Here is a 23,880-nt window from a genome sequence, read left to right as displayed (position 1 = left end):
TTAATATTGTTAAAATAAACAAGACAATAATTCCTTGGAACATTAATATACACATTTCTTGGGAATCTGATATTAATTACCTGGAAGAGTTCTGTTGTTCTAAAATACGTTGTTGGGCTTCCCAGTTTGCTTTCTCATCTTCAAACTGACGACGTTTTTCCTCTAATTCTTTGTGCTGTGCTTCCAAGTTCTTTTTCATTTGCTCATGGCGCCTTTGGAGCTAAATCAAAGCACGATATATAAAATAAAACTATTTAAGAAATCAGGAACAGAAGTAGGTTTCACCCAGGCATTCTAATGTTAAAATTCTGAGCACTGAGTTCTTGTGCTATAAATTCAGAGTACCACCTGGAAAGCACTGTCTAGGTTTTCTTCTCCTATAGGAGGCCAGTGACCCAAGAGAATAATCTTGGGAAATAGGAAAAAAAAGTACAAAAAGTTTACAGTTGTGTTGCACTTTACAATGGACATAACCTATCTTATGACCTCATTTTTCATTATTCATAAGTATGTAGAAGCAAGGCAAATAAGACATCACTGTCCCCATTGTATAAATGAGTAAACAGCTGCAGAGTTTAAGTCCCTTGCCCAAAATCATTAGCCAGAAAAATAGAAGAATGAGGATTTGAACTGCCTCCTAATTCTAAGCTCAGAAAGCTGAGACAAGTGGAATGAAAGCAGGTATACATAAAGACTTAAATTTAGAGCTCCAAGATCAGAGGAAGCTCCCCCAATTCTTATAAAGCAGTGGTTTCTCAAATACTAATTTTCATATAAATCACCAGGAGTGCTCTGTTAAAAAATATTGAACCCTGGACCTCACCAAAACATACTGAATTAGAATCTTTCAGTGTTAAGATTAGAAATCTGCATTTTCAACAAGCCCCAGAGATTCCAATGCAGGTGGTTTTCCTACATTGAAAATCAATGCTGTATAAGAATGCTAAGTAGAAACACTCACGCAAAGTAACTGCAGAAACAGAGAGCTCACCTAATGGATCACTAAATAATGTCAGTTATGCACTAGTCAGTCTATTTCTGAAGAAAATAGTCATTAATAAAAAAAAAATCAGATTAAATCTAAATACACTTAATACCCCCAAAATATTCAAAATCTTCAGATGTCTAGGAATCATGTTCTACTAATGATCATATTACATCAGTGAGTTAACATCTTGAATTTGGATTATAATGAAATTTTGCATATAATTTATTTTCTCAATTATTTTGTAAACCCACAGAGAGGGACTTCAAATTTACTCCTACTGCAAATATTTCATGCAATTCCTAAAAAATAAAACCATCTAAGATAAATTTAAGCCAACATGAGTCAAATATGCTATGATCATCTTCCTGATCATAGCAAACAAGGTACTAAGAAAATATCAGAAAATAGAAATGCAGGAAAATGCCTTTAGTTATAGAAAAAATGCAAGCGAATCAGAAACACACAATTCACAATAGTTACCTCTGAGAAGGAGAAAAAGTGCTACCATAGGCACACAAGGGCCTCAAATGAACTAATGAAGTCTTAGTTTTTAAGCTGGGTAGTTAAGTTCACGGGTGTTCATGATTTTTGATGCGTAAATTTCTGTTGTATGTAAGTATCTTCTGTGTTAGTTGCATGCAGGTTAAGAACTACAGGTTACAATCCCTCTCAAGAAACCCTTGGAGTTATATGTCTTCCAAACTTCTGAATACTTCAGACCTTAGAATGGCAACACTACTTAGAAATATATACATACTACATTTGCAAAACACATCCTGGGTTGTCTAGGGTAGCACCTATAATCAAACACATTACTATTTTTTTGCAGTAAATTTTATAAATATTCACATCAAGTGGAATAAAACTATTAGTTCTATGTCTGGTTTTGCAGTTTTCAGAGCTTGTCAGGATTTAAGATTTGAAACTATGCATACATGACTGTGGATTTATCTAGTGAATAAGAGCAAACTTAAAGAATTAAGTGAGTTCAAATAATGGCTTACAACTATACATGCAGCACTGGCCAAGTTAATTTATCCTTCCTCTCATGAAAATAAAAGGAAGATGGACAATAGTATCTACTCCATAGGGTTATGATGTGGATTTAATGACGTAACACAAGAAGGGTGCTTAGTAGTGCGCCTGATGCCCTGTGCTGCTGGACATTAGCAGCTATGCCTAAACAAACACTTTTAGCACTAATGAACTTGAAAAAAAAAAAAAAAACCTATTAAGGTTAAATAGGTTCCTTCACCCATATATTTATATACTTAACATGGCTTACAGTATTAGGGGAAACTTGGCCAGATTTCTTTACAGGTTCTTTCATGCTAAGAAAGATTTCAGACTTCAAAGAGCAGTTAAGTTTTTCAAAACTGTTTTCAGCATTTACAGAAATCATAAAAACTCTTTAAAGGTTCTTTGGCTACAGTTTCATAATTATAACATTTACTCTTAGGAGGAAGCTCTAAAATATGTCTATAGTAAATGTACATTCAACTACTTTTAGATTTTCAAAGAAATCTTAAGTTTGGAGGTAATGCAGACTCTTGATTATTCCTGTTTTTATTCCCCTTCTGTTACGGACTTTTCCAGATTATTCACTAATTAACGAAAGGGTACAAACTCTTAGATTTAATTTAATCTCCAAAACGTCATCTTAATAACAGGTGCCAGGGCTGCTATTCCTGTAGTCTTCTGAGAACTCAAACAAGAAGGAACTATTCTGTATCTCTGCTGAATTAAGCCTATAACAAATGTAACAACAGTCACAGTTGCTTTTTTTTTTTTTAAGTTTATTTATTTTGAGAGATGGGGAGAGAGAGAGAGAGAGACAGACAGACAGAGAGAGAGAGAGAGAGAGAGAGAGAGAGAGAGAGAGAATCCCAAGCAGGCCCCATGCTCAGAGCAGAGGCCAACCCGGAGTTTGATCTCATGACACTGAGACCATGACCTGAGACAAAATCAAGAGTCGGACACTTAACCAGGTGCCCCTGTCTTGTTTTGTTTTGTTTTTAAGTAAGAAATTACACGTAAAGCCCAGTAATTTAAGAGAAATTTAATGTGGAATAAAAACATTTCTTTAAAATTTTTCAGTATTTTACTCACTCCATGCATTCTATTTAGTGCATTAAAATACTTTGTCAGATATTTAGTCAAAGAGGGTTTCAGTATTTTACGCAGTAATTACAAAGGCAATGAGATCAACCATAAGGATGTAACAGAATAGATCTGAATCCCCTTTGAATTTATTTAGATACAAATATTATTAGTGGAGCCACATATAAACATAGGGATCTCACTGAATTTTAACATTAAAGGTCACTTAAAAAAATATTTCATGTTAATATCTATCACACCAACTACTTACCTGATAGAGTCTCATGTTAGTGCTTTTCCCCTCCATCTTTCACTTCTTGAAGGAAATGTAAGGGAATGTCTTCAAGGTCTTTTTGATTAATAAAAACTAAATGCATGCCTCAACATCTATAGAGGGATTCCAAGGTAAATAAGCTTGTTGGGATGCTTTGTCACTACTCTACCAATTTTGTAACACTAGCAATTACTCTGACACTATATTACAAATAAGCCCATTTCGTTTACAGGAATATCACATTCCTTCATTTTCTCTCCTTTGGCTGTTTGTTTTATCCTGGCATGCCCTTAGTTCAGTTACGGTTCTCTCTCTCTCTTTCTCTCTCTCATTCATATGCAAGTAACTCTGGTGGTTGATGATGATGATGATGATGATGATGATGATGATGATGATTCTAATACTAGTTTTTATTCTTACATCCACCCAAAACTCTGATCTTTACTTTTCTTACATTGAATATAAGGAATAGCTTATAATTCCACTTCTCATAATTTGCTCATTAAAACTCGTAATTCATTATAATTATTCTATCTTCCTACCAAGTATATGTGTTCAAATACTAACATATCAAAACGTACGTTATTATAAACAAAGTACTTGCTTTTATTTCTCCATTTTATTACACTAGGGCAGTGACCCTAAATTTTTTTTAATGTTATTTATTTTTGAGAGGGAGAGTGAGTGACCACAGTGGGGGAGGGGCAGAGAGAGAGAGAGAGGGAGACACAGAATCTGAAGCAGGCTCCAGGCTCCGAGCTGTCAGCACAGAGCCTGATGCGGGGCTCGAACCCACGAACCTTGAGATCATGACCTGAGCCGAAGTCGGATGCTTAACCGACTGAGCCACCCAGGCGCACCAAGCTTCTTTATATTTTTAATTTAATATTTATTTTCTTTTTGAGAGAGAGAGAGAGAGAGAGCGAGAGCGAGTAAGCACAAGTGGGGGAGGGGCAGAGAGAGAGGGAGAGACAGAATCCAAAACAGGCTCCAGGCTCCGAGCTGTCAGCACAGAGCCCAACGTGGGGCTCGAACGCACGAGCCTTGAGATCATGACCTAGGCCAAAGTTGGACGCTCAACTGACTGAGCCACTCAGGTGCCACATTAGGGCATTATATTAAATTTTTAAAAATATGTGTAGAGAGGTTTTATTATCTAGACTATTGAAGACCTTTGTTATTTTAAAAAGAAATACTGTGTCCGTAACAGGGGACAACATTAGGCTCTACCTCAGCTTCCGAATCCTTCAGTTTTTGAACTTTTTCTTTGACCTTCATCTCAAACACCTGCTCCATCTCCATCTCCATCTTCTTCATCTTAGCTACGTGCTCCCTTCTTTCTTCTTCCATTTGTGCAAGAGGGCTCCTGTTGTGAACATTAAGGATAATCATCAGAAGTCCGAAAATGAGAAGTATGATACAAAACTCTTGACACGGCGATGAAAACAAATGAGACGCTGTCATCACTAAATTCTGTTTTTTGAAAATAAGCTTGAAAATGATTTTTCAATTATTCTGAACACCATCTTAGATGACACAGATCGCAGATTTGAAGTTTTGTGTATAAATGCATTAAAAATTCTTTAGAAGCTTCAAAAGTTGTATTTCTAATCTAGAATTTCCTTCCAGTTTTATATTTAAACTGGAATCTCTAGTGAACAATTATTATGAAAAGAGACATGAATAACAAACTGTTAGCAGGAGGTTTCTCTAAAGCTAGTTAGTGCATACCAATCTAAAGATGACACATAAAATAAACTGCAGAAGGAAAATGGAAGGGAAACATTCCTAAATTATACTCACAGCATGGAAAATGAGAAGAAAATTATTTAATTTTGTACTTTAAACAAAATTTTATTTATTTTTTGTATTTTTTATTTTTTTACATTTTATTTATTTTTGAGAGAGAGAGAGAGAGAGAGAGAGAGACAGAGCACAAGTATGAGAGAGGCAGAGAGAGAGGGAGACACAGAATCTGAAGCAGGCTCCAGGCTCTGTGCTGTCAGCACAGAGCCTGACGCGGGGCTTGAACTCAAGAACCATGAGATCATGACCTGAGCCGAAGTCAGACACTTAACTGACTGAGCCATCCAGGCACCCCTCAACAAAATTTTAATGCGAAAAAAGGAACTGAGCTAATGAAGTTAATATACATAGCCTATTTGTAGTTCTAAAAATTTCTAAGTGTTATAATCTTTTCTTCTAAGACAATTACTGACATTATAATTGTAAGTTAATTAACACCAATTCAGACTTATTTTAGTAACTGAATTGACATGCTGGAAATGACTACCAGTCAATACCTAGAACATTTTTCATTTCTAGGCCATTTATGGTAATTTCACTGATTATGAAAATTCATTCTACCTATTTTAGTGTCTAAAGTTTCTGTCTTACTTTAAAAGATGTACTGGTGGTAAAAAACACATACATAGATGCATACACCTGAGAAAGAATCAGAAGCAAATAAATATCCTAGTAATTTTTTTTTGAAATGCCAGAAAACAGACACAAGCATAGTTGAATGGAAGTATTTCAGTCTACTAACATTAAGGTCCACAGGCTCAATTCTCTACACAATTTTGTTCAAAATTTTCATGTTGGAAAATACTGCAGATGAGCTTTATATAATGGCTAGCATACTTACAGACACAAGGGAACGTAAAATTATTAGTAACTTACTATAGTCCCAGGGAGGAAAGAAACATGTACTCTGTGGCTTTGAGGATCTCTGAAAACTATTCAATACACTAGAACAACCTAAAGAGGCAGGCCTTCTTCTGACTTTGTTGATAAAACTTGTTTACTTTGCCTCCACATAAACAGGCTTTGACCACTGAATTGTATATTTAAATTGGTGAATTTTATGTCAGTAAAACAGTTTAAAAAATTAAATCATGGCTTATAAACAAAAACAAAATCAGGCCTTGGATTTCACCCATAACCTCTAGGGTTAGTCACTTTAATCCTGATGTGAGACACTCTGATTATGGTAGATTTCTCTCCTAATGAGGCTGAGTATTTTTCCAGTACTCCTCTTCCCCCATCAAGGAGAAGGACAAAAGAGCCTGATGGAATATATTCAACAAGAGCAACAGGTCAGAACACTGGCTATGGATTTTTCTTAGCAAAAAGGGAGGACAAAGCCATGAAGCACTGCTGTGATCAAGATGATCTGTTTTTGCAATTAGTGTAATCTAGAATAAAATGCTAACTGAAGGATAGTTCTTCACCAAAAGTAAACTTACAAACCTGCAGTATATTTTAGCAATTAAACAATTAATCAGAAGTTCGGAAAATGAAACTAAACCAAACATTAACTTAGAACAAAAACCTGCATTCAAAAAGTGAGGTCAAGTAAACAAATTTGTTAAAAAATTTTTTAATGTTTATTTTTGAGAGCGAGAGAGAGCGTGAGCGCACGAGTAGGGGAAGGGCAGAGAGAGTGGGGACAGAGGATCCAAGGCGGGCTCTGCACTGTCAGCACAGAGACCGATGCAGGGCTCAAACCCATAAGCCTTGAGAGAACATCCTGAGCCGTAATCAGACGCTTAACCGCCTGAGCCTCTGAAATAAATTTTTAAATGTAAATATCATTATTTCATTAAAAGTTAAGGCCCTCCTTGATAATATAGTTCTCATATGTATGGCAGGTGTTTTGGTACAGGGGCTTCCAATCTCTTGAGCAGAGTGGCAATGAATCCCCTGAAATGACACACTAAACGTGTGTGTCCATGCAAGCATTTTTCCGGTGAGGGGGTCCAAAGCTTTTGTTAGATTTTGAGTCTATAAACCTCACTTATTCCATCTCCCAGAACATTTTTAGCCTCTAGAAGAGAAATAATCTAATAACTATTTTTTTAATTGACAGTTTTAACTGAATATGTATGTTTAAGCAACTGAGACTATCCAACAATATTGGCGTAATCTGAAAACATAGTTCAAAACTGTATAGTAAATAAATTAGAAACTCAGACTGATTTTAAAATTAAATATATATTCCTCCTTATAATAAAATGCTCATTTAATTTTATCCTTGGGAGGAAAAAAGCAATTCATGTAAATTCAAAGAACTCATGGTATAATTTGCACATGAAAAGGTTACCAGCTAACCAAAAGTAACCACTGTTATTTTGATTTTTATTTAGAAAACTCTAGGGGGAAAGACTATATTTTGAAATTTGCTTTTAAATTCCAAATTTATTAAAAACCTTTACATCTTAAAAGAAAAAAACTTACATGCCTTCAACTGTGTCATATCTAAAAGAACAAAAAACGGAGACTTAAAACACTTAGAGTAAACCACACTAAAAGCAACAATTAAAGGCAAATTCAGAGATGTCACAATTAAGTAATTTAAAGTATGTGCCCTAAAACAAAAGTTTATGGCAAAATTTGTTAAAGCTAGTTAATTTCTTTCCCAAAATTCTGTTAATTACTATACCAAATCATTATGAAAATAAACATGCTGTGCAATTATCTTCTGACAGCCTGCTCAAATTTTTAAACCTATTTAAATATATGTACTTCCAAAAAAGGAAATATTTACAATATTTCGTATCTGAGATACTTTAAGTTGTTCAGCCTTGTAAAAATACTTGACTTCTGATCAAATGAACTGATATTCCAGTATTATAAAAAAATGGTTATACATATCTAAAATAAATTTTTTTAAGCCTCTCATCAGTAAAAATGATCTTTCAAATCTTAAATTAGCACCACATTTCTGGTCATCTTTATGAAAGTGATATTTAGGAAACTGTAATACAATATTGTGCTTACAATGTAGGAAACACAGGAAGAAGGATCACTTTTTTTCATCACATTATTTTTTTCCAAATAAAACCTTTTTAACTAGAAGATCAGAAAAACCATTTAAATTGTATCATAGCCTAACTGCTTAAAAAAAAATTTTTTTTTTAATGTTTATTTATTTTTGAGAGAGAAAGACACAGGGTGCCAGTGGAGGAGGGGCAGAGAGAGAGGGAGACACAGAATCTGAAGCAGGCTCCAGGCTCTGAGCTGTCAGCACAGAGCCCCACGTGGAGCTCGAATCACAAACCCTGAGATCATAACCTGAGCCAAAGTTGGATGGTTAACTGACTGAGCCACCCAGGCGCCCCAGCCTAACTGCTTTTTAATGGGAAATTGTTCTTTACACACATAGACATGCTAAAGCTTACTCACTTAAACTTGTCAGAGATATTTAAAGGGACTCAGCCAAAGAAATGAAAGGGCCAGGTAAAAGTTTTTTAAAAAGGAAAAAAAAAAGTCTATAACATAACCTGAGTATCAAGCTAAATCCCCAAAGATATAACACAGCTCCTCCTAGGGATCTCTTTAAAGGTTTATGGTTCCTGAAAGCCACCAGATGATTCACCCCTTCATGTGACCAACGAAAAATGACAGCAAGGACCACACAAGGCTGACCTAGTAAGGTTTTACTGTGGTGGTGTTACATGACCCACATTTTGAGTGTAAGAGAAAACAAACACATTTCATTTAAATTATGTGTGGTCTTTCCTGAAGAACACATTAAACAAATACATTGCACATACTTTTGCATCAATGGTTAGTAGGCCACTGTGGAAACAGACATGTAGCAATTTTCATACAAAAATTTTCAAAGGAATTTCAGTTACATGGATTTCAAAGAGCAATAAAAATTTCCAAAATTTTTGGGAAACAATAGTTACCAACATTTTATTTTGCCAAGTGAGAGCATTATAACCAAACGTAAACAAAACAATATTCTACTACTATTACATTTTCAGGAAAGGACGTCTGAACAAAGGGTAAAGGATACAACTGAATAAATTTAAGTCTTTGAAAAAACTTTGGGAAACTTCAGAAAACTGTCTTTATTTCTCTTTCAATGAAAACTCTGTCATGTACTAAGGGCGCTCTAATAATCAGCCTTTGAAAATATGTATTTTTAGTCCTTTCTAAGAATTTGGTCATCCATAAAGTTTTCCCAAGCTTACAGATGGAGAAGGCTACAGAAAACAGAAAAATACTGTATGGGAAAGAGGAACAGGGTATGCCCAACTTGAAGCAAGGTATCAATCAATGATAGACAACAGTTCATGAGAGTTACCAATCAACTGTGGTTTTAAGTAAAACATACAAAAGAAGATCAAGGAAGGAATAACTTTAAGAAGCACGTTTAGCAAAAACAAAACAAAAAACAAAACAAAACAAATAAAACCTTCCTCTTACTGGGGATCACCTTTCTTTCTTTAAGAGATCTGCCATCTGGATATGGCTAATTCTTCTCTCTTTTCTTTTACAACCCCTTGTTCAATCTTCTTTGCTCTGGAACTTGACCTCCCTCTCTGTTCCTTCAAATTGCCTACCACCCTCCACTCTCCAGTCAGGGGTGAACAAGATACACTCGCCCTGAGGATTTAAGAAGTACTTAAAATAAATGACTCGGTATTTTCTTTGCCAGATACAGGCAATACCTGAATAGTTGCTAGGAACAGTTCCCACTTTTCCAGACTTTGACCTTGAGACAAAATAGCATTTGATGAGATAAACTCAGCTACTTTTCAGATTTTAACCACATAATCTAAATCTTGGTTTCTTCCCAGTTTTACTGAGACATAACTGACATATAATACTGTATAAATTTAAGATGTACAATGTGATATCTAAATCTTATTTTACATCCTTCCAAAATATAATCATTCTAGGACCACTAACCTAACAAAAAGGCATATTTTCAGCTATACAAACCAAATATTTGACCACTGTTTAGTACACTCTACAGTCCATCCAAAACTGCCTCAGAAAATTAAATATGAGATTATTTTACTACGAAATGCTTAAAAAGATAGCTTCTATTCTAAAACTAAAGTGTGATTAGCACTTTGTAGAGTATACATTGCCATATAAAGGTCAATATAATTATTAAAAAAATCTGTTTTTGAGAGAGCGCACATGCACACATAAATGGGGGAAGAGCAGAGAGGGGGGGGAAAAGAGGATCAGAAGCCGGCTCTGCGCTGACAGCACAGAGCCCAATGCAGTGCTCAAACTCACAAACCATGAGATCATGACCTGAGCCAGACGCTTAACCGACTGAGCCACCCAGGCACCCCTATAACTAAATTTTTAATAGATTTGTACATGTATAAATATTTTATGAGGGCAGTGGAAAATACACAGGTCCAATAGCAATCAGCAGATAAATAAATGACCTTATTATCAATTTTATTTCTTTCTCAAATTGCCTGCAGATGCTATTTATAGACTATGCAAAGTGATAAAATGACAGCTCTCTGTTTTTAAGAACCAAAGAGATTGTCCAGTTCAATGGTCTTTAAACTAGGTTCTCCGTTTATATGAAGTCTTCCAAAGGTTACTTGAGCCTCTGCAGTTTTAAGAGAATCAATTTCCAGATCCTCAACTTCCATAAAGTCTTGCCTAAAGTGATCTGCCTGAAAATTTCCAAATTACAAATTTTCAAGTTACCGATAGCTCACTTTACAGAAGACCTATTCCCTCTTAACCAGCCCTTAAGCTGAAGTACACTGTCCTAGGTATATCTGGAGGTGTAAAACCCTCCAAGTGACAAGAGAAGTCTTCTTCAGTGATTAATCAAAGTATTATAACAAAATTCCATACAGTGTATCTCCCAGTATTAAGCATGCTTCGAACAAGCTAACTGTGATGTTAGCTGTTAGTAATGCAGTATTTGGGTCCATGCTGGGATGCTGAGTTCAGATACATAATGGAGGGAGGTGGTTAGAAAAGTGGCAATTTTTGTTTAATTACGCTGACTCTTCCACTCCAAACTCCCCACAACCTCAACCTCTCCCTGCCAGTATTATCAAAGGATGCACTGCTATGGAGGGAAGAGTCCCTTGAAAGCAATACAACTAGAACATCACTAAGAAGCCTAAACTCACATTTGCTTATATCACGTTTAGAATTTTTAATGTTTTATTTTATTTTTCAGAGAGAGAGAGAGAGAGAGAGAGAGAGAGCGAGAGCGAGCAGGCAAGCAGGGAAGGGGCAGAGAGAGAGAGGGAGATACAGAATCCAAAGCAGGCTCCAGGCTCTGAGCTGTCAGCATGGAGCCCGATGTGGGGCTCGAACCCACAAACTGTGAGATCATGAGCTAAGTCCAAGTTGGATGCTTAACTGACTGAGCCACTCAGGCACCCCTACATCACATATTTAAATATTAGCCATTCTTTTCAGTTCCTCATGAATCAGTCCTTAGTTTTTAGCACGTTAATATTAGCTAAAGCACAAGTTGCTGATACTGATTTAAACAACAAAAACATTCAGCTGCAATGATTTCTGAAATTGTTAACATTTTCAAGATAATAGAAGATACAACCAATAGATAAAACGTCCAAGTGACTTCTTTCAGATTCAGTATATTACTCAATAAAGTAGTAAAAACCCAATGTAATAAATCATATCAGTATCTATTCTAATCATGCCATTCCCCAACTGGTTCAATCTTTAAAGATATTTTTCTACTTACTATTAACATAAAATAGTGTACTAACTCCTCAGGCAATTTGCTTTTTAGCAGTACAGATATTTTTATTACTTTCAGAGACAAAGTTTGGACATGATTCATCTCATTAAGAAACACATTTCCAACAGAATTCTACTTTTTATGTTTTTGCCTCAGTTATATAGTTTAACTCAAGTAATCCACACTAGAATTCTACTTCTGCAAAAGAATTTTTAACAACACTGTAAGGTTCACTATTTTTCTCTGAATTGCCTTACCTGAATCCAAAAGCAGAAATATCACAATACCACTATTTTAAAAGCCTTCTATTAGAAATGTGAAAACAATTCCTTATTTCTAGGACATGAACAAATGTTTAAAAGAAAAAAAGTCACACATTAACTGCATACATTTAATGAATAACATGTACTGATAGCACATTCCCCTTTCACATATAAAATTATCGGTGGCTTTAATTACACATTGTTTTCTTTTAAACAATTAAAAAGTCCCTAAGTTAGTAAGATGCATTTAAAACGGATTAGAATTTTATGAACAATATTTACTATGATGGAGCCTTATGTTTTTGTGCTAAATAAAGTTGTCGGATACAAATGTTGCTAAAAACAAGCAGATTAAAAGTCTTTTTCTTACTCACTAAACCTTATCTCAAATAGAATTTTGTATTTTAAATGTAAATAAATTGTTGAAATATTAACCAAATCAATTTTTAAAACAGCAGTAGTAAACTGTTTTGCAAAGCATACATGACTAATCACCTGTATCAGAACCATCTAGGTCGCTTATTAAAAATATAAACTCTCTTGGGGCGCCTGGGTGGCTCAGTCGGTTAAGCGGCCGACTTCGGCTCAGGTCATGATCTCGCGGTCCGTGAGTTCAAGCCCCGCATCGGGCTCTGTGCTGACCGCTGAGAGCCTGGAGCCTGGTTTCAGATTCTGTGTCTCCCTCTCTCTGACCCTCCCCCGTTCATGCTCTGTCTCTCTCTGTCTCAAAAAAAATAAATAAATGTTAAAAAAAAAAATATATATATATATATATATTATTTATATATATAAACTCTCAAGTCCATCCCACATCTACTAAATCAGAATCTCTTGCCAATTTTTAAACCTAGAAATTTACCTTTTTAACAAGGAGATCCTTAAAACCAGAAAACACAGGAATTGATCAGTAAAGTTCCTCAAATATAAGCATGTTAATAGCCTAAAAAGAAATTCTACTTCCAAGGGTCTATGACCCCAACATCATTAGCAAAATATAGAAGGAAATAAACATGAAGTAAGATCTAAGATCAGTTGTAAAAGAGAACTGTTTGTGTCTGCCAGTGACTAATAATGCTTTGTTTGCTTTCTTCTGGAATTTAGGGCCATTGTGGAGACATAACTAAAAAAGAAAAAAGGAGCATTTTCTTTTCCATTTTAAGGAATGCTGACCACTATAAAACATAGTACTATACTACCACTTTGCTAACTTGCCTTTTTCATTACTGATACAGATGATCCTTCAGGATCATCTAATGGTAGACAACACCTGCTACAAATGTATACACAATGTTAAAGTGGTTTTCATAATCCTTACGATGTTCATCAGTCCCAAATAAAGGAAAAATGGGGCACAGATACTGTTAGCAAGAACTCCACCAGCTAACTCCCAGGCCTCCTCACACACCTCTTTCTCCCACCCCATCATAAACCACCACAGCTTGAGATACGGACTAGCTCAGCAGGGTGACACCACACACCCGGCAGTCACTCACACTACTCTAATAAGCAAGACAAGAAATCCAGACTCAAGCTGATTTACTCCCTGGAAATACCGAATAGGAATGGAGAAGGTAACCAAGACTACATTCATCTAAATATCCCTTTTGTTTGGTCCTGTCCCTTGTTTCTACACAATGTTAGTGAAAACTCTGCTACCAAAATGATTTATTTAAAAAGACAAAGGTTAGAAGCTCTACATTTAGTCTCCATAAAGAGACTATAGAATGTTTATTTTAAAAGTAAAATCAGTTAAGAGATCTTGGTAGTAACTGTTCCCTGCCCTTAAAAAAAGCGTATTTGCAGATACACATGCCCCTACGTTTATAGCAGCATTATTTACAATAGCCAAGATATGGAAGCAGCTCAGGTGTGCATCCATAGATGAATGGATAAAGAAGATATGGTGTGTACACACACACAGACACACACACACACACACACACAGGAATATTATTCAGCCATTAAAAAAAATAAAGAATGAACTTCTGTCCTTTGCAACAACATGGATGGTGCTAGAGAGTATAATGCTAAGTGAAATAAGTCAGAGAAAGACAAATACCATAGGATTTCACTCACATGTGGAATTTAAGAAACAAAACAAAAAAGGGGCACCTGGTGGCTGAGTCAGTTAACCGTCCAACTTCAGCTCAGGTCACGACCTCACAATTCATGAGTTTGAGCCCCACATCAGGTTCTGTGCTGACAGCATGGAACCTGGAGCTTGCTTTGGATTCTATGTCTCCCTCTCTCTCTCTCTGCCCTTCCCCTGCCCCCTCGAAAACAGATAAACGTTAAAAAAAAAAAAAAAAAAGAAAACCAAACAAATGAGCAAAGAGAAAAAGGGAGAGAGATTGAGAGAGGGAGAGACAAACCAAGAAACAAACTCTTAACTGCAGAGAACAAACTGAGGGTTACCAGAGGCGGGGGGGAAGGGGTGAGTGGTGGGATGGGTTAAATAGGTGATGGGGATCAAGGAGAATACTTGTCGTGATGAGCACTGGGTGATGTAGGGAATTGTGAATCACTATATTGTACACCTGACATGAATATAACACTGCATGTTAGCAGACTGGAATTAAGACAAACTCTTAAATGTATTTGCAGAAGGAGCCATTTGATTTCTAATTGAGGTTCCATTAAACATGTGGTATATGGATTATAAGTACAATGGCAAATGACCAAAAGAGAATGCATGGCTCTTTCACTTAAGGAGTAAGGTAATAAAATACTTCCTGTGAAAATTAAGTAGCAAAATACAAAACTGCCTAAACAAAGTTTAACAGCAATAAATTTCTGCTATTGTGTGTAAAGACCATTAATCCCGATTTTCTAATGAGTAGCCAAGAACTTGACGAAAATGAAAACAATATGATTATTTACTTACATAAATGATACCTTTTCTGGAGGAAACAAGGTACACTTACTTGGTAAGCTGCCCTTTATTCTTGTTATTATCAACTCCATTATAAGTCACAGCTGCCAGTTTTCTGCTTCGGTAGTTCTCATAGTGTACGTTATTAGTGACATCTTTCAAGTCCTGCATGTGTGTTCTGTCATAAATAAACAACATATCAACAGTTTGCTTCTATGAAGAAAGCCTTGATATACATTCAAAATTTTCCAAAACAAAAATTTCTAGACCTAAAATAAGCAAAAAGACTATTCTTAAGGAAGAACATTCACCCATCTTCATTTACACTCAAGGCAGAGCAAGATACAATATGCCAAACCTGAAACCAATGGAAATTTAGGTTCCAAATGAAAGTTTAAGAGTTCTAAATCTCCTCAAAGTATGACATTTCTACAGAAGAATATTTACCCTTATAGTATATGTCTTATTTTATTAGAGGAAGATTAGCTCCTGCCAAAGCTCATAAAACATAAGAGAAATTGGTTTTCTTTTAGCAATATTATTAAGATTTGAGCTTTCAATGAGGTAATATATATGGATACTTTAGGTCACATATCAAGTTGGATTCAAACCAAGGAAAATAATTTAGAGCATATTCCTATTTCTTCAAACTGTTCAGTGAATGTGATATTTTGGTTAAATGAATTTTGCTCATAGCATTTCTATTATACATAAAATCAATACACATGAGATGAATTATACAATACAGGAGACAATTTCATCATTCCTTAATGATTTCAGACACTAGAGACACTCTGAGCTGCTCTATGGTTCCCTTTACCTGACCTGGTGTAGCAATACTCTGATTCATCAGAGTCTCCCTTTTCTCATCATCCATTCCTATCTCTGCCATACTCCATCTTTCATGCCCACCACTTTGCCAAATCTCCTTTCCAGGAAACAAACATAAAGGTGCACCGTATTTTCATTTCTCCTGCTATCCAGAAAACATGTACTTTCCCTTTATGAACGGAAGGTGATTTTCAATTACCCTGACTCATCTTCTACTAATGGACATTTGCATGCAATCTCTGATAGTTTAATTCATCCTAAGGGGTACTTCTCGGTTTTCCTCAATTCTCATTTTCTTTATGCTCTTTTCCTTGTTGAATTTATCCTCTTCATGGCCACTACCCCTTTCCATGTCAGTCAAGTCAGGTAGCTGTTTATTCCTAGAATATCCAGCGGTTGAGATGGAATAGCTCATGCTAATTTGTCACGGACTCTTCAAACTTAAGAATCCTACTGCTTTGAAAGCTCTTCCCAGCCTTGAAGTTGAGTGACTCTAACCCCTAACAATATTCTCCTTGGTGGTCAGTCATTTTTTGGTACCAGTATATGTTATGGATAACACCACACAACCTTTTCAACTTTACTATAAGCTGCCCTTTGTAAGAAATATTTTTGCCATCACTTCTTGTACTCTTGAGACAAATAGCATATAACAGGCGGTTTTAAAAATTGGTAACTAAATATTAAAGCTGAGGTGAGATAAATACTGTTGATTTTCTGGAACAAATTACTGTTACCAGTTTCTCTAAGTAGAGAATAATAAAAACAAATAACTGTACCAATATAAAAATACTTGTTGTATTTTAAATATAGATTACCTCATTATGGAATCACTGAAAAATCACCACAGGACCTGAGGTGGAGCACTTAGTAGTTGAAATACAAGATGTGTAAAATAAAAATAAGGTGAATTTATTAACTGTTTAAGCAAGCTATTTCTGTTAATGTCATCTAACATTTTAGATAATGAAAGATTTTTCCCTTTCCCTAAAATAACCTTCTTTATCATACCTAGTTCAGATTTTTTTTCAGGATATAATGGTCTCTGTTTCCACCTATTTAAATATGCTTCACTTTATTTTTATCTTTTTTGAGAGAGAGAGAGAGAGAGAGAGAGAGAGAGAGAGAGAGAGAGAGAGAGAATGAGAATCTTAAGCAGACCCCATGCGCCATCTCATGTCCCTGGGATCATGACTTGAGCTGAAATCGAGAGTTGGACACTCAACTGACTAAGTCACCTAGGTGCTCCCACTTTACTTTTTAAGATTCAACTCATTCCTCCACTCTTCAAATCAATAATTAGCAATAAGTTTTCTCCAGTTTCAGGAACTTAATCATCTTTTCCATTTCTCACTGCTGGTATCATGGCCCTCTTTTCTCTCGTTTTGTTTTCTTTCTCTATTTAATTTCTGCACTGTCCATCACCACACTCTGAAAATATCCATTATCAAGTTTGTCTCCTTTCCATTGCCTTCTTTGGTCTGCCTACAACAACAGCCAGTTCTCTTAATTAGCAAAATGACACTTCTTTGAACTTGGGTCTTTCTTAGAAGCAACCACTATTCCTAACTTTAACCTGCAAGATTGCAATTACTTGGAATTTATAGACCTCTGGAATACTGGTGGTGATGAGATTTCCTTGCTTTAAGTACCCATTAAATATCTACTAGGTGCCTTACAAGACATGAGCTACATTAAATAAAAATCTTTCTCACCTCTACTACAAACCTACAAGAAAAAGTAATAAATCAAAATATTCTTAAGCGTCTCATTTTCAAACTATAATACTCTCCTTTTCAAGGATGTTTTACACATTTAAATGTAAAAACTGCAAATGAAAAATTGTGATAAAAAGTAAAGTAAAGCCATCTAGCATAAGTAAACATTTATGCTTTAGGAAGAAAAACAAATGTGCTGCAGCATATTGAACAAATAAATGAGCTTCTCATTAAAGTAAAATCACCTAACCATCTACCTTAAGGAGCTGAAATCAACGTCTTCGCCACACTCAATGATAAAAATATTGAACAGGACCACTCCCAATCTTACAAATAAGCATCAGTGAATGACTGTATTTATTCTAATCGATGTTAAGACATCTATTTCTATGAATCCTTTTGTATCTGACCCACTCCATGAAATATACACTTACTCTAAATTCTTTTAATCCATCTAAGTAATCATTTTACAACACATACCTGCTTTATATTATGTAACTTCAGAATTTTTTATATTTTCATACTTGTATGACTGTCTTGCAGCTTTCCTATGCTCAATCTTCCTGCAGGAATGGTCCATTTGTTCTGCAATACTTTTATCCTAGTGAGTCCCACTCACCAGCTGCCAGGCTATGTACCTTCAAATGTTCAAAGTCTGGCTTCCAGCTCAGTAATTAGCCTTCCCCTCTACAGTATTTTAGTTTTGCAGTCAATTATTGATCGCATATTTAAAAATATACAAGACGGGCTCCTGGATGGCTCAGTTGGTTAAGCATCCGACTTCGGCTCAGGTCATGACCTCACAGTTTGTGGGTTCGAACCCCACATCGGGCTCTGTGCTGACAGCTCAGAGCCTGGAGCCTGCTTCAGATTCCGTTTTCCCTCTCTCTCTCTGCCTCTCCCCTGTTCATGCTCTGTCTCTCAAAAATAAATAAACATTTAAAAAAAAAATACACAAGACCGGGGCGCCTGAGTGGCTCAGTCGGTTAAGCATCCAACTTCGGCTCTGGTCATGATCTTACGGCTCGTGAGATCGAGCCCTGCACTGGGCTCTGTGCTGACAGCTCGGAGCCCAGAGCCTACTTCAGATTCTGTGTCTCCCTCTCTTTCTGCCCCTCCCCTGCTCTCACTCTGTCTCTCTCTCTCTCAAAAATAAATAAATATCAAAAGAATTTTTAAAAATAATAAGATAAATAAAAATAAAAATACACAAGACAAAGTTATAGAATACCACTGTGTCAAGCACGGGGCAAGCTGCAGAGATTTAAAATTGGGGGAAAGAATAAGATCAGAGAGAATGGACTGGCAATTAATATTTATAAAACATTCCTGGGGTGTTTGGAGGCTCAGTTGGTTAAGAGACTGACTCTTGATGATTTTGGCCCAGGTCATGTCACACAGTTCGTGAGATCAAGCCCCACAGCGGGATCCACACTGACAGCATGGAGCCTGCTTAGAATCCTCTCTCCCTCTCTCTCTGCCCCTCCCCTGTTCATGCATGCTTGCATGTGCTCTCTCTCAAAATAAATAAATTAAACTTAAAAAAAATTCCCTACATATATACTGTCATAAGCAATTATATTATTAATTCTTTTGAAGTCACACCTTAAGAAAGGAAGAGAAAGGGAATAGTTCATGATAGAAACTGAAACGGTATATTCTCAAAAGTGAGACAGATGGGCCCCCTCTCACATGCCTCTGTTCTTCTCCCACTGTGTGAGGCCTGGCAACCCCAACAACTGAATCACCCCTATCCTCCACTTCCTACCTAAAGCACCTGGTCATAAGCTCCTTTAAGAAAGACTAACTACATAGCAATCTCTTTGATCTCAAAATTCACTGTGATATTTAGTATACTTCTGGAGGTAGCAGTTTGACTCACTTAAACTTCCCTCCTGACTTGTAAGAATAACTTTACTGTTCCATGACTTCCAATGACCAACAATATGCAAGTTAATACTTCTAAATAGATAAGGATACTCCTGTGCATTAGGAAACTGCATGATAGTATGAAAATAAATAAACCTCAACTTTAGATGGCCATCCAAAACTAGAGGCTGAAAAGAGTATGTGGTGAGGGCCTGGAGAAGTAAGCACGATGGGGTGCAGAGAAGTGGGGAAAGGGTGTGAGGTGGCAAGAGGAAAGAATTTATCTCAACATGAAAACACTGAGGTTTCTTTTGATGCCCTGTTTCTTGCCCACTAATGTCTCTGCTTCTATTCAACTTTTTCATGGTTTCAAGTCCCAGTCTTCTTTTTTTTTTTTAATTTTTTTTTTTAACGTTTATTTACTTTTGAGACAGAGAGAGACAGAGCATGAACGGGGGAGGGTCAGAGAGAGAGGGAGACACAGAATCCGAAACAGGCTCCACGCTCTGAGCGGTCAGCACAGAGCCCGACGCGGGGCTCGAACTCACGGACCGTGAGATCGTGACCTGAGCCGAAGTCGGCCGCTTAACCAACTGAGCCACCCAGGCGCCCCATCAAGTCCCAGTCTTCTAATCAGGATTAGTTCAATGTCCTGCTCTCATAGGCTTTCCTTCTCTTTCATCAGCTGCACAAGGTACAATTTAGGAGTAATGTTTTCTCGCCTGGGAGGAAGATCAGTTCTGTTCACTGTGTCCTAGTACCAAAAACACCCCACTCACCAGGCTGGATACCCGTTTAACATTCAAAATCTAGTTTTTAACTCAAAGCCTAGCCTTCCCTTCCAGGTATCCCAAGCTTTTCACATAAAAGAGCAAAAGCCTTTTCCTTTCCATCTTCCATCTCAACATGAAGTATAACAAAAAAAGAGACTCATTTTCCCACATATTGCTAGTGACACAGCTTGTTTTGTATTTTTGCCAACAGCTTTAAAACCTGGCAAAATAATCCAAGTTGTCTCCAAGCAGTGCTTACTTGAGTGCTAGAATGAAGATACCAATTTAAGTTAGCTATATTTTAACAAACAAAAATAAAATAGGGGTGCCTGGGTGGCTCAGTCGGTTAAGCGTCCAACTTTGGCTCAGGTCATGATCTCGCAGTTCATGAGTTTGAACCCCGTGTAGGGCTCTGTGCTGACAGCTCAGACCCTGAAGCCTGCTTCAGATTCTGTATCTCCTTCTCTCTCTACCCTTCCCCCAGTTGCATGCCATCTCTCTCCAAAATAAATAAAAAAACATTTAAAAAAAATAATAAACAAATCAGCTATACCTATAGAAGACAAAAATAAATCTAACTATATTTTGAGAAAGAAAAAAACTTACATAATTTAATCATTGCTCAAACTTACCTTATCAACATATTTCTTAGAATTGTAAAATCACAATGTTCACCATTTTCAACTATATAAAAAAAAAGAAACAACACACTAAGCCCAGTATTTTCAAAGGAAATTTCACAAAATGCTGGAGGTAACAATGAGAGAATATGCAACATTTCATTAATTTTTCATTACTTTTCTTTAGATCAATTTTTCATTCAAGTTTTAACACTATAACATAGTACTTAATTTAAGGGCATGCCAGACAAGTGTACTCTAATAGTATTTAGTGTAGTTTAATCTTAAATGATAAAATATACAAACCTAGTAAATGAGCTCTATAGAAAAAAAAATTCTGAAATTTTGAAAGGGGACATCATGTATTCATTTGTAAACAGAATATATTTGTTCTATAATAAAATGTGTTTTAAAAGTTTAGTATTAGGGTGAGGGGGAATGACTTTAGTAGCCAAAATAAAAATGTGAGTCAATAACTTTAAGGTTCTTTATTTTAAAGAACTGTATCACTAATAATAACATTCTGGTGGTAAAGGGGGGACTAAAACTAGAGAAATAAATTCTTTAGCACACATTTCTAAGGACTGTATAAGTTCTAAAGCCTCAGCTCAGCAACTGAAAGTTACCTGAGGATGACACAGAGGTGGGAACAAGTATAGCCTCACTGATAGGGAAAGCTGCTGATAAGGACAATAACTTAGAACAAGCACCAAAAAATTACAGAATTTTTCAAACTAATACTAACAAGTATAAAAATAATCATGACTCAATCTTAGTTCCAAGTTACTATAACACAGAAGACTAGATATTAGGTTAAACCAATATAACAAACACAAATCTGGGGAAACATGTCTACTGCCAAGACTTCTGAAATTTGATGCTATAAACTAAGATTTTATTGGTATTTAAAACTCTCTGCAAAATTAGTAGAGTATCTCTTAACAAATAATTTTTTTTATCCTAAAAATGTGATGCCAAAAAAAGTTGATATTTATCCCGAGAAAGAATATTATGAATGTTTTCATTCAGTTTAAAGTGAAAAGTTGTTCTCAATCATTCCTGAAGGTCCCAGACCCATCTGAGACTCAGATAAAAGTAAGTCCTTTTCTCTGAAACTGTTTTCAAACAGTAAAGAATTCTTACACTTTAAGTATGTTTTCAAACAAGAAAACAGGAGTAGAGTTAATGATGGGATGGAGGTGGGAGAGTGGGGCACTGATGAGTGACTTGGAGAGTATCACAATTAGGATTCAGCGCATGCTTGCCTGACCTGACAGTGTACAAAGTCTGAGAAACTAGAATGTACTTATGAGCAAATGAGGCTAAATGAAACTGAATTCAGAACTATCTTTGAAAATCTAGAATATATCAATGTGAAATACAAATATTTGATCACACGGTTAAATCTTATAGAAAGTCATTCATTGAAGAAAACCTTACCTTCAGCAACACCCCAAGGATACTGCCTTCCTCTGACCCTTTTGCCATTAACTTCAATGATAGTATTACTACCTACCACAGCAAGAGGTAAACGGTCCTATAAAACAAAGTATTCTTGTTCAAATGTATCTCTGTAGTCCTCACAAATTTAAGAATAAAGAAGTTTATATTACTCAACACATTACCAAAAAAAAAAAAAATTACCTTGACAGTTTCTGTATTCACTTTTATAAGGCATTCGATTACTATTCAGTAAACTGTCATTACATGGATTCTCACCAATATAAACAATGAATAAAATTATATTTTCTCTGAAAATTTAAAAATCCTAAGGCATATATACTCCACTCATCAAATTATGTTAAAAAGTCATCCCCCAAAGAAGCTGTCCCATATTGAAAAAAATTCAAAGGAAATAAAAAATGTATTAGCAGTTAGAGGGAAAACATGAGGCTTGTAACTAGCATGCTCATCTATCACAAACCAACTCTAACAGCCCTGGAAGCACGGAATATTATACGTGCTAAACTCTACCTTTGAAAGTCCAGATCTGGGGTTCTGGATTTGTATTTATCCACACTTAACTCAGAGTACAATCTTTCAAAATTCTTGTAGCTTCCAAAAATATTTAATAATATATAAAATATATGACTACTTTATAAAACCTCAGAAACTCTTCATTGGTCAGGTACATGTATTTCATTATTCCAAGGTAATTATTTGCTTATATAATGCCATTAATTAATACATCACTTTTAGGTCCAGACTAGTACTTAGGAAATGACTATAAATTAAAAATACAGGGGCACCTGAGTGGCCCAGTCAGGTAAGCATCTGAGTTCAGTTCAGGTCATGATCTCACGATTTGTGAGTTCAAGCCCCACATCGGACTTGGTGCTGATAGCTCAGAGCCTGGAGCCTGCTTCAGATTCTGTGTTTCCCTCTTCTCTCTGCCCCTCCTCTGCTCAAGCTCTTTCCCTCTCAAAAATAAATAAATAGACATTTAAAAATAAATAAATAAATAAAAATACAGAAAATTATGTTGGTATAGGTTTTGGTTGTTTTTTATAAAAGACAAAAAAAACCCATATTTTTGTCTGGCTCTTAAACAAAGACTATACAAAAACAGTGCTTAGGAACAAGTCCTCTCCATTCTCATTACATATTTTTTAAGGAGGAAAATTACACAATATAAAACCAGTTAACTGAAAACTGAAGACAGATTATAAGACAGAGATTATGCTATTCATCTCTCTATTCAACAAAGTTAGTTAATTGCAAAGTTGAATTCAAGACTGAATAATCTCCCTATTCATTTTGTAAGCCAGCTACTTAAGAACACTGATTTTTTTTATCTTTTCAGTGAATATTTCAGTGGCTTTAAGGCCTGAAACATTTTAGTATATGTATGTGAATAAACCTACCTTTATCTTTTTAACAAGCTTATTTTCTTCTTCATCATCTGTTTCTGGAAATTCATATATTTTAATTTTATGTTCTTGGATTTCTTTCATTATCTAAAATGAGCAAAAGAACACCACACATAATTAGTACATTAGCTTTATTTGTATTATATTCTTTTAAAATTCCTGATTCCTCAGCTCTAATTCCTTTACTATTTTTCAGTGATGCAAA

The 23,880-nt window shown here is 35.7% G+C and overlaps 1 protein-coding gene across 10 annotated transcripts in view; it reads right to left on the bottom strand.

Annotated features, from left to right (window-relative positions):
• SEPTIN7 (septin 7) overlaps window positions 1-23,880 on the bottom strand; it is a 116,693-nt gene that overhangs the window by 2,038 nt on the left and 90,775 nt on the right. For 9 of the 10 annotated variants that reach the window (XM_045052606.1, XM_045052608.1, XM_045052605.1 and 6 more), the window contains 7 exons: window positions 23,670-23,762; window positions 22,246-22,342; window positions 20,818-20,869; window positions 15,047-15,172; window positions 7,602-7,622; window positions 4,593-4,728; window positions 81-220 (listed from right to left, as the gene is read on the bottom strand). In XM_045052606.1, the coding sequence (XP_044908541.1) occupies window positions 81-220; window positions 4,593-4,728; window positions 7,602-7,622; window positions 15,047-15,172; window positions 20,818-20,869; window positions 22,246-22,342; window positions 23,670-23,762 (665 nt within the window). The remainder of the gene's footprint in view (window positions 1-80; window positions 221-4,592; window positions 4,729-7,601; window positions 7,623-15,046; window positions 15,173-20,817; window positions 20,870-22,245; window positions 22,343-23,669; window positions 23,763-23,880) is intronic. The other variant, XM_003982945.6, reaches the window with a different exon arrangement.

The sequence above is a fragment of the Felis catus genome, chromosome A2, assembly GCF_018350175.1.
Source record: "Felis catus isolate Fca126 chromosome A2, F.catus_Fca126_mat1.0, whole genome shotgun sequence".
Lineage (NCBI taxonomy): Eukaryota > Metazoa > Chordata > Mammalia > Carnivora > Felidae > Felis > Felis catus.
The sequence above is the reverse complement of the archived record's forward strand: the minus strand, read 5'-3'. Positions and strand labels throughout refer to the sequence as shown.